We start from the raw sequence: 12,219 nt of genomic DNA on the forward strand, positions 1-12,219 counted from the left end.
GTGCCCCATATAATGCTCCATGCAGTTCTTTATGGCCCCATATAATGTTCCATACAGTTCATTATGGCCCCATAAGATGCTCCATATAACAATGTGCCCCATATAATGCTCCATGCAGTTCTTTATGGCCCCATAAGATGCTCCATATAACAATGTGCCCCAAATAATGCTCCATGCAGTTCTTTATGGCCCCATATAATGCTCCATACAGTTCATTATGGCCCCATAAGATGCTCCATATAACAATGTGCCCCATATAATGCTCCATGCAGTTCTTTATGGCCCCATAAGATGCTCCATATAACAATGTGCCCCATATAATGCTCCATATAACAATGTGCCACACATAATGCTGCTGCTGCAATAAAAAAAAAAAAAAAAAATGACATACTCACCTGTCGTCGCTGCTCCTCCTCCTGAACAGTCACTGCAGAGGACACCGAAGATGGGGCGGCGGTGGAACGAGGAAAGGTGAATATGAAATACTCACCTGCTCCCAGCGCCGTCCCTACCAGCTTCTCCCGGACAGATGGTCTCTGGCGCCGGCAGCTTTTCCCTCTGTTCAGCGGTCACTGGTACCGCTCATTACAGTAATGAATATGCGGCTCCACCCCTATGGGAGTGGAGTCCATATTCATTACTTTAATGAGCGGTACCACGTGACCGCTGAACAGGGGAAGAAGCTGCCGGCGCCGGAGACCATGGGACATGCAGGGACCGCGTCAGGAGCGCCGGGAGCAGGTGAGTATGTGACCGTCGTCGCTCCACCTCAACCGCCGAACCCCCCCTTCCCCCGCCGACCATGACTTGAGTGTAAGCCGAGAGGGGCACTTTCAGCCCATTTTTTGGGGCTGAAAATCTCGGCTTATACTCGAGTATATACGGTACATGCACATATACACAGCTCTCCTACATATGCACAGCTCTGCTACTTGCACATTTATAAACACATACAGCTCTGCTACATGCACAGCTCTGCTGCATGCACATTTACATTCACACACCACTCTACTACATGCACATTTGCATACACACAGCTGTTACATACACATTTATATACAGCTGTTACATGCACATTTACATACAGCTCTGCTGCATGCACATTTATAAACTCACAGCTCTGCTACCTGCACATTTACATGCACATATACACAGCTCTCCTACATATGCACAGGGCTGCTACATGCACATTTATAAACACATACAGCTCTGCTACATGCACATTTACATACACATCTCTGCTGCATGCACATTTACATTCACACAGCTCTGCTGCATGCACATTTACATACACACACATAAACACACTATACATACTGAAGGTCCATCAGCTGCTCAGGACGTGCATGCATCCATATACATCAGTGTGGAGCATTTAATTTTTGCATTTTCATTTTTCCCCCTTCTCCTAAGAGCCATAACATTTGTTACTTTTCGGTAACCATAGCCATATTATGCATTGTTTTTTTATGGGACTAGTTGTAGTTTTGAATGACTCCACTAACTTTACCATATAACACACTGAGAAATGGGGAAAAAATCCTAAACAGGATCAAATAGTGAAAATTAAAAAGCAATTTCTCCCTTTGTTTATTTCTCTTTTATTTGTATGGTGTCAATTATGCAATAAAAATGACCTGGCAGTTAGATTTCATTATGCACACACATAGAAGAGATCTGTCAATCAACTGAAATATGGCAGAGAGAAGCCCCTCGGGGGACTGGTCAGCTCTCTCACTACAGCTAGCGGTCATTTTTTCAAAATATGTTTGCTCTGAAACACTGCAGCTTTTCAGCGTGAACCATACCTGGCTGTAATCGCACCATCAGGCTGCCCATAGTTCAGATAGTGTGAATCTAATGACATTTTCCCTTCAACTGAGGCTCACGAATTAATGAACTTCAAAGGATAAAGGTACCGTCACACTAAGCAACGTCGCCAGCGATCTGTGACGTTGCAGCGTCCTAGGGAGCGATATCGCTGTATTTGACACGCAGCAGCGATCAGAATCCCGCTGTGAAATTGCTGGTCGCTGCTAGAAGGTCTGCACATTATTTGGTCGCTAGGTCGCCGTGTATCGCCGTGTTTGACAGCAAAAGCAACCATACCAGCGATATTTTACACTGGTAACCAGGGTAAACATCGGGTTACTAAGCGCAGGGCCGCGCTTAGTAACCCGATGTTTACCCTGGTTACCAGCGTAAAAGTTAAAAAAACAAACAGCACATACTCACCAGCGCGTCCCCCAGCCTCTGCTTCCTGACACTGACTGAGCGCCGGCCCTAAACTGAAAGTGAAAGCACAGCGGTGACGTCACCGCTGTGCTGTTAGGGCCGGAGCTCAGTCAGTGTCAGGAAGCAGACGCTGGGGGACGCGCTGGTGAGTATGTACTGTTTGTTTTTTTAACTTTTACGCTGGTAACCAGGGTAAACATCGGGTTACTAAGCGCGGCCCTGCGCTTAGCAACCCGATGCTTACCCTGGTTACCCGGGGACCTCGGCATCGTTGGTCGCTGGAGAGCGGTCTGTGTGACAGCTCTCCAGCGACCAAACAGCGACGCTGCAGCGATCGGCATCGCTGTCGCTATCGCTGCAGCGTCGCTTAATGTGACGGTACCTTAAGTAACATGTCATGCCATGTCAACCCATCGTCTCTCCACAACGCGCACACTGCCAAACCAGTCATGTAACTGCTGCTGTCAGTGATTGACAGCAGCAGTTAAACGTTTAAATAGCCGTGATCTCTGTTCTCTCCAGTCGCTGCTGCCAGGTTCTGAGCCCTCTGCTTATATTCCACGCTCCTGTGTGACATATATTCATGTTATATGGTCACAAAGAGGTTAACGGGCTTCGATTCTTAGAAGGCCGAAGATACTGTTTCACATGCACATCAAGGCCTTAACATCAAACCGTATGTGACAGCACACTGCTATTCCCCTTAGTCATCTTGTTCCTTGGGGTGTGACCTAAATAGAATGGGCTGGGATATCATACATATTTCATCTAAAAGAATGCAGACACAGCTTGTTGTTTTTTTCCTCTTTTTTTAGACAGGCTATTAATAATCACTGACACAGCCTGTTTTTCTGCTTTATCCATCTAGACTATGTTCAGTGCCCGTACTGTCAGAGAAGGTTTAATGAGAATGCCGCTGACAGACACATCAGCTTCTGCAAGGAGCAAGCAGCCCGCATATCCAATAAAGGCAAATTAGGTGCTGAGCCGAAAGGAAAAGCCGCTCCTCGGACGCAGGTAACGAGAATGTGCTCTGCTAGTGATCACAGAACATTTGCATCCAGAATTTCTAAGGCTGGTCTTAGAGGGAGTCTGTCAGCACGTTTTTGCTATGTTAGCTGAAGACAGCATGTGGTAGGGGTTAAAACACAGAATTCAGCGATGTCTCTCTTATCGAGCTTGGTGGTTTTGTTTGCTTGTAATGATTGTTTTAGCACCAGGAGCTTATCATTACTGGACACAGCAGTGCCTGCTTCCTGGTCAGACTCCGCCCCCTCTTGTGATCGGCATCTTACTGCCTACGGACATTGTATTTACAGGGCCTGGTGTGGGCGGGGTTAGCTTCCTCTGCTCTGATGAATTGCTAATTGTGTCAGAACCCAGTAAACTAAGTGAAATATCGCTGGATTCAGCTTCTCTTTGACTACATCAGGCTGCTGTCAGACAAGGGAGCAAATACCTGCTGACAGATTCCAAATTTAACATACGGGCTTTCCACTTATTAATCTGCACTGACGTTCTAAAACGTGAGCGCAGAGTAAGCTTCTTGTATAACATCGCAGCGCAGACTCCCCATACAGAGGGTTTATTACCATCCCTGTCTTCCCGATTGCTTTGTACACAGCTCTGAACAAGCACTGAGTATACAGTAGAGAAAGCGCTGTCAGTCCTTCCTTCTCTGGACTCAGTGGTCATTTGATGGGTGTAAGGAGTCAGCAGGAGCTGCTGGGTCCTAGGAGAAGAAGTCAGCATTACTATGCTGGTAGGAAGCTGAATTTCCCCTGTAACTGTGGCTAAAATACCAGCCCTGGTTGCAGTGGGAATAAAAAGAATGTATTATTATGTTAAAATGGCCCCCACATGGCTTTGTTAGGAGTTCAGATAAAGACTGATAAGAGTAACAAAATCCTCATCACCCAGGCATAACAGGCTGACAGATTCTTAGCAACACCAATATCTACAATCTTAAATATTTAAGCCAAAAAATAAGCATACATGGAGAAAACACTAAAACACAAGGCTTTTGAGAAAGGCTAAAACAAATCTTTAATTACGATACTTAAAAGAAAAAAGAATAAAGGTATATAAATATAAAAAAAATAGAAAAGTGGGAATAACAAATGTAGGAAAAGAAGGTGGGTGTACCTGGAAATTGATATCGAATGAAGCACTGCAATATTATATTACTGATCAGTCATGATTATTCAAAGCTCTGATAAAAAAGTGGACTCGCATATGATACCCATAATGTCATCCTGTATAATATCAGGTATGAGCAACAACAAAGTTTAGAAGAAACGTCCTGGTAGACTCATTTAATGGTATTAAGTTACCACATATGAGAGCAGAGTAGAGCATGCATATAAATTAGCAAAGGTATACAAACATCATTAAACAAACAATAATATTAAAAATAATATTACCAGCAGTGCAAGGGATCACAGGGACGCACCACACCCGACGCGCGTTTCGCTATGGAAAGCTTCGTCCCCTGGATTGATCAGTAATATATTATTGCAGTGCTTCATACACTATTTATTTTCAGGTACACCCAAATTCCTTTCCTGTATTTGTATTCCCCATTTTTTTATACTTATATACCTTTCTTCTTATTTTTTTTTTTTTAATTATTGCAATTAAACATTTGTTTTAGCCTTTCTTAAAAGCTTTGTGTTTTAGTGTATTTTTCTCAAAGATTCGTAGTTAACTCATTCTACAGCCTGCTATAGACAGGGCAACACAGAGGCTAAAGAAGACAAAGAATTACATTTTTTTTATTTTTTATTAAACCCAATGACTAAAATTATTTTTAGCCCAGAATACATGTACCGTATATACTCGAGTATAAGCCGACCCGAATATAAGCCGACCCCCCCCTAATTTTGCCACGAAAAACTGGGAAAACTTAATGACTCGAGTATAAGCCTAGGGTGGGAAATGGAGCAGCTACCGGTAAATGTCAAAAGTAAAAATAGATACCAATAAAAGTAAAATTAATTGAGATATCAGTAGGTTAAGTGCTTTTGAATATCCATATTGAATCAGGAGCCCCATATAATGCTCCATAAAGTTTATGATGGCCCCATAAGATGCTCCATATTAAAATATGCCCCATATAATCCTGCATAAAGGTTAATAATAATAATAATAATAATATGATGCTCCATAAAGATATTTGTCCCATATAGTGCTGCACAAACGTTATGGCCCCATAAGATGCTCCATACAGACACTTGCCCCATTTGCTGTTGCTTCGATAAAAAAAAAAAATCACATACTCACCTCTCGTCGCTCAGGCCCCTGGCACTTTCAATATTCACCAGAGGGCGCGCACTAACCACGTCATCGCGCCCTCTGACCTGAGCGTCACTGCAGAAGACGCTGAAGACGGCGTGGCGCCGGAACGAGGAGAGGTGACTGTCGCGCAGCGCAGCACTCCCCTCCCGGTTATACTCACCTGCTCCTGGCGCGGTGCAGTCACTGGATTTCCGGCGCCTCAGCTTCTTCCTGTATTGAGCGGTCACCGCTACCGCTCATTACAGTAATGAATATGCGGCTCCACCCCTATGGGAGGTGGAGCAGCATATTCATTACTGTAATGAGTGGTACCATGTGACCGCTCAGTACAGGAAGAAGATGAGGCGCCGGGGAACCAGGGACCTGTAGGGACTGCGCCAGGAGTAGGTGAGTATAATTAGACAGCCCCCGCCCCCCTCCCCTGCCGACCCCTGGGTATGACTCCAGTATAAGCCGAGAGGGGGACTTTCAGCCCATAAAAATGGGCTGAAAATCTCGACTTATACTCAAGTATATACGGTATTTAATTCTAAAAGGAAAATTGTTCCCAAAGGTGAACAACCCCTCTTAAAGGGGTTTTCTCATGAACAATGTTTATTGTAATCAATAGATCTTGGAATAATAATAATTTCCACAATTGGATGTGATTAATAAACTGTTCCTGCTCCTGTATCAGACACGGCCATTACATAGTATACAGCAGGGACACATTGATAAGATTATCTCAGCACAGGGACATTTTATTTTAACACATCCAATTGTGGAAATTATTATTATTCCATGATCTCTTGAATGAAGTGAACTGTGTTCGTGGGAAAACCCCTTTAAGAATAACAGTGCATGAATTGCGTAGGCCACAGCTTAGCACAGTTCAGTACAGTGCATAGGCCACAGCTTAGAGCAGTTCAGTGCATGCAGTGCATAGGCCACAGCTTAGAGCAGTTCAGTACAGTGCATAGGCCACAGCTTAGAGAAGTTCAGGACAGTGCATAGGCCACAGCTTAGAGCAGTTCAGGACAGTGCATAGGCCACAGCTTAGAGCAGTTCAGTACAGTGCATGCAGTGCATAGGCCACAGCTTAGAGCAGTACAGTGAATAGGCCATAGCGTAGAGCAGTACAGTGCATGTAGTGCATAGGCCACAGCTTAGCATACTACAGTGCATAGGCCACAGCTTAGCATACTACAATGCATAGGCCACAGCTTAGCATACTACAGTGCATAGGCCACAGCTTAGCATACTACAATGCATAGGCCACAGCTTAGCATACTACAGTGTATAGGCCACAGCTTAGTGCAGTGCAGTGCATAGGTCACAGCTTAGACAGTGCAGTGCATGCAGTGCATAGACCACAGCTTAGACAGTACAGTGCATAGACCATAGCTTAGAGCAGTACAGTGGATAGGTCACGGCTTAGACAGTACAGTGCATGCAGTGCATAGGCCATAGCTTAGAGCAGTACAGTGCATGCAGTGCGTAGGGGCCACAGTTTACAGCAGTACATTGCATGCAGTGCATAGGCCACAGCTTAGAGCAGTGCAGTGCATAGGCCACAGTTTAGTGCAATACAGTACATGCAGTGCATAGGCCACAGCTTAGGAGTCACACAAGCATTGATTCTCTTGTGCGAGAGAATCAAATCAATTCTGTAAATGACTCTCGGCTCAAACGCTGATAAGAGTTTGCTCAGAGTGTCAGCTTAGTATGATTGATTCGTCGTACTGGTGAGGAGACAATGGAGAACAAGATTTCTCCATCTGCGGAAATCAGACTGCACTCAGAGGTCATCCGAGTGCCTTCTGATGTTTTCCACACCCCTATAGACTCGAAAGAGTGAGTGCGATCTGATTTGTGCAGCAACACGCAGCATGCTGCAAATTTTTTGTCATGTTGAATTGGCATGAGAAAAAAAACTGATCAGCACTGCCCCATAGAATAACATTGGTCCGCGTGCTGTCTGATAAAACATTGTCCGATGTATACGCTCGTGTCAGCGAGTCCTTACACTACAATTTTGTTTGGATCCTTAACACTTCTGTTAAAGACACTGAAACAGAAGCATGATGTGTACAAAGGTGACTCTCTATGTTTTCTCCGGGTTATCAGTCTCGTGGTGTTGCACATGGCGATATTCTGTATTAATTTCTGTTTTCTGTATGTTTGCTGTCATTCAGCCGTTACTTACATGGTCAGCAATAATGGTTCCTATTAAATGACAACTGGTAGAGATCCTGAAAATCACTAAATAATTTATCCGGTTAGTTTGTTTGCCCGATGTTCATGCGGTTCTTAAAGACGTTGTCCACTACTTTTACACAGAAAACTATCCTTAGAATAGGTCATCCATGTCTGATCGGTCGGGGTCCAACACCCCGCACCCCGCCGATCATCTGTGTCTGTGTCGGCGGACACTATGAGAAGACGGGCCAATCAGACATTGATGACCTGTCCTAAGGATAGGTTATCAATGAGAAAGTAGTGGACAACCTCTTTAATGAATTTGGAGCTTGTGAAAAGTGACGTGTGCCTCTGTGCAACAAGCCAGAGATCTTACTCCAGTCAATGTAAGGAACGCAATCACTCGTAATAAATTAGAGGAGCTTTGATGTCTGCGTTGCGTTTAGAGCAATTTACTCCAGAATTATATCTGAAGCGCTTTGATGAATCCGGCTGACGCTGAGCTGCTATCACGTGTAGCACTGATGTCTGCAGACGCACCAGCCTTGACCTCGCCATGTGTTCTTTGTGTAACATCTGTGTGTATTTATGTGCAGTACAAGCCCCCATCACTGAAGAAGACTAATTCCCCTGCCTCCGTGTCCACAGCAAATTCCCGCTTACCCCAACCACCGAACTTGGGGAAACCAGCCTCAGGTAATGCGCCTTATGTTCAGTGTGTGTCCGATGTGATGTAGTCAGTCGTTCCTATCACTATAATGTCAGGAAAGTGACGGTCCGGTCACAATGGTGTGCCCGGAGTCCCAGCCACAGCCATCAGGTCGTTTATCAGACCACTCAATGTAGGGCTTCGTTCACATTTGCGTTTATTTTTTTAATTAGATATGGATTTGCAAATAATTATATGAATTTGCCTTTCTGATCCTCTTTATAAACAGAGTTTTTAAACTGATTTAGGGAGCACAGCATCGCAGTGGACGGTGGAAGCCCCTCTCATATATGATCGTCTTGCCCACCCTGGCACCATTGTGACACTGATATCTCGCACTTTACTACAGCTCTGGGCTGAGATCGGTGTGTTATATCTCCATAAGTTAAGTATTGAACACATGAAGAAAGAGAGGTGCAAAAAGCCATGGAAAGTCGTGACACCAGCTGAAATCTATCAGTAAGGGTGCTTTCACACTGCTTTTTGGAACTTGTTTGGTGGCCCCATGGGGGATTATGTCTGACCCCCAATCACCACCCCCACGAATCGAGGTTCGACCGAGCCATAGTCGTGCATCATCTTCTAATGTATACACCTACTGGAGACGGTCATCCAGACACAGTTTACTACTTCTGAATGTCTTCCTCCAGTAGGTGTACACACCCAATAATGATGTGAGAGGTTCGGCCGTAAGCCTCAATGGGGCCACCGAACAAGTGCCAGAACGCAGTGTAAGAGCACCCTAATTAGAAAGCAATCCTGCCACTTGGTGAAAAATATTATCAACTGGTTCAACTGATGGCCTAAAAAAAAGGGGTCCCATTTTCAAGATGCCACACAAGAAAAATCTCCTGATAGGTTAAACCAGTGAGCTGTCTCAAGACCCTCGCAACCTTATTGTTGCAAAACAAACTGATGGCATTGGTTACAGAGGAATTTCTAAACTACTGAAGATTCCAGTGAGCAGTGCTGGGGCCATAATCCGGAAATTGGAAAGAACATCTTTTCATCATTCACTGGCCACGGCCCCCACAAGATTTAAGACAAGAGTGAAAAGAATTATCAGAAGTATTGTCAAAGAGCCAAGGAACACATGTGGAGAGCTACACAAAGACATGGAATCAGCAGGTACAATTGTTTCAAAGGAAACTATAAATAATGCACTCAATCTCCATGGCCTGTATGCACGCTCACCACGCAAGACTCCATTGCTTCTCGGAACAAAAAGCATATGCAAGTGTGTTTAAAGTTTGCTCAACAATATTTAGACAAGCCTGTGAAATACTGGGAGAGTATTGTCTGGTTAGATGAGACCAAAATTAAACTCTTTGGATGCCATAATACAAACCATGTTTGGAGGCTAAAAGCACCTGCATATCACCCCAATAACACCATGCCAGCAGTGAAGTTTGGGTGGGAACATCATGAGGTGGGAACATCATGGTGTGGGGCTGTTTTTCAACATATGGCACTCGCAAACTTCATATAATTGAAAGAAGGATGAATGGACAAGTGTACCGAGACATTCTTGATAAAAACTAAAGCTCAGAGTTCATAGAAGTAGCCCACTGAACCTTCAGGATTTGAAGAGTGTTTTGTGTGGAAGAATGGGCCAAAATCACACCTGAGCAATGCATGCGACTAGTTTCTCCATGTAGGAGGTGTCTTGAAGATGCCATCACCAACAAAGGTGATGACGTATTAAATACATTTCAGTAAGCATGTTCCATACTTTTTCCCTGTGTCATTACTCATTATTGCACATAACTTAATTTATGGACATCTATGGTTTGATTTCTTTGCCTGTGTGGATCGGATGGGTTGTTACTGACATCTGCTGAGAATTTCATGTTGATGGCACCTTTAGAAATATATATTTTTTAGAAAATTGGTGTGTTGTTCATTACATATTTCACCCGCTGTATACTCTATGGTGACATGTTGGTGTAACCTCATAAGGTCTTTAAAGAAATCTTGTCACCAGCTGACCGACATGAGAGCAGCATTATGTAGGGGCTGATTCTAGCGATGTCACTTACTGGGCTGCTTGTTTTAAGTTTAATATATAACACAATTGTATCTGCTGCAGCTCTGCTAGTCTTCTTAATGATGAGCTTCTGCTATGTAATTCTAATATTTAAGACCTCCAGCTTTCTCCACCCCTCACCACTGATTGGCAGCCTTTTCCCTACACTAAGTGTAGACAGAAAGCTTCCAATCGATACCATGGGCCCGGGTATACAAAGCTCATTTGTGAGAAGATTAGAGGAGCTGCAGAGCAGGTAAACTGATTTTATCAAAACTACAGCAAGAAGCCTAGGAAGTGACACATCGTTAGACTTAGTCTTAGCTTAAGTCGGGTGACAGATTCTCTTTGCTGTTTTCAAATTACGAGGAGCTCTCCTTTTATCAATAAGTGATTTACCTTCTGTGCGGGTGCTGCATACCAGCATTTTAGGGTTCAATAACACTGATATTATTGAGGCGGCCATTTTTACCGGTAAAGTATAGGTTCAGTAATACAGTGGTAACAGAAATCCAAAATCAATACAATAATGGCACTTTCACCTAAAATTCTGCTTTCTGGCTATAAAATATTTTTCATAGGTTTGATGCAGACATATGTATATATAGATGGATACGGTATATCCATGTGTGCATATATACATATACACGTCTCCTAATACACACATATTGTACTCCTGGTTTCCGGTATACTGTACCCTGACCTGGCGGTGACTTCAGTAGTCCTTAGCCACCGGATCAGAGCCCTGTGAGCCTCCTCCTTCCCACCAGTATCCCCCGCGCCTCTCCTGGTTAGTAGGCCCAGCTCGCTGTCACATGTAGCACAATGCAACAATGACGTCCCACCAAGCCTACTAATGAGAAGAGGCACTGGGGATGGCGGCAGGCAGGATGAGGTTCGGAGGGATCGGGTCCAGTGGCCACAGACTACCGACATGGCTGTTGGACCAGGATCCTGCGGCTCTTTTTGCTCCGCTCTACTCTTTTATATTTCATTCTGTATCATGTAGGTATAACGTCAGGAAAACCAGCCGCTGCAGTAACTGGAAGCCGTCTTCAGACACTTTCTCCAGCCCAGAAAAATGCTGTTGTGTCAAGTCCTCAGACCGGGTAGGTGCTATCAATATTGCTGAAGGATTATATATGGGTAGTTATAGTTATAGTGTGTATGTTATGGTGGCAAAAATGATGAAAGATGGAGACCGCAGAACAGGAGTGCCACGTAGATGCCGAACCAGCACGCAGCAGTACCAACAAAGAAGGCCATGAATAAATCTGTTATGGACTCCCAGGAGTGGTCCCGTCACATTTATGGCATAAATGTCTTCTGCTTTATGGCAATATGGAATTGCTCCTAAAATAATGACTGAGATTCCAGAACCTCTCAGCGCTTTCCTACGTGTTCCCCCTCCACCCCATGTGCTACAGCTGAGATTACTAGCCTATACAGCTCGGGAGGCCTTACCGGCCTCTTCTCTGCCAGCCCGATTCTCCAAGCTCTTGACAACCAGAACTCAGTGGGGCCGTCAAAGATCCCTGGCACAGCCCTGGTATCTCAGGCCCACTCCCTTACGTAAATGACATAATTCTTGGATCACTTCTGCCCATACATGCCAACTGTTCTAAGCTGTGCTCCAGGAGAGTTACACTTTTATTGGCCTGAATACGTCCTTTATTCACAAATCATCCCACATCCCCAATGAATATGCTGTGCTGCCCGTGAATGTGAGCCTGAGAGACGGAGGCTACATGCAGCAGGTTTGTGCGGAGCCAGA

General features: G+C 44.4%; 1 protein-coding gene across 2 annotated transcripts in view; it reads left to right on the forward strand.

The window, feature by feature from the left end:
* The window catches only part of ZC2HC1A (zinc finger C2HC-type containing 1A), a 47,933-nt gene that overhangs the window by 22,063 nt on the left and 13,651 nt on the right, over positions 1 to 12,219 (forward strand). For both annotated transcript variants that reach the window (XM_077270698.1, XM_077270699.1), the window contains exons 5-7: positions 3,104 to 3,252; positions 8,307 to 8,406; positions 11,455 to 11,554. In XM_077270698.1, the coding sequence (XP_077126813.1) occupies positions 3,104 to 3,252; positions 8,307 to 8,406; positions 11,455 to 11,554 (349 nt within the window). The remainder of the gene's footprint in view (positions 1 to 3,103; positions 3,253 to 8,306; positions 8,407 to 11,454; positions 11,555 to 12,219) is intronic.

Source organism: Ranitomeya variabilis, chromosome 6, assembly GCF_051348905.1.
Source record: "Ranitomeya variabilis isolate aRanVar5 chromosome 6, aRanVar5.hap1, whole genome shotgun sequence".
NCBI lineage: Eukaryota > Metazoa > Chordata > Amphibia > Anura > Dendrobatidae > Ranitomeya > Ranitomeya variabilis.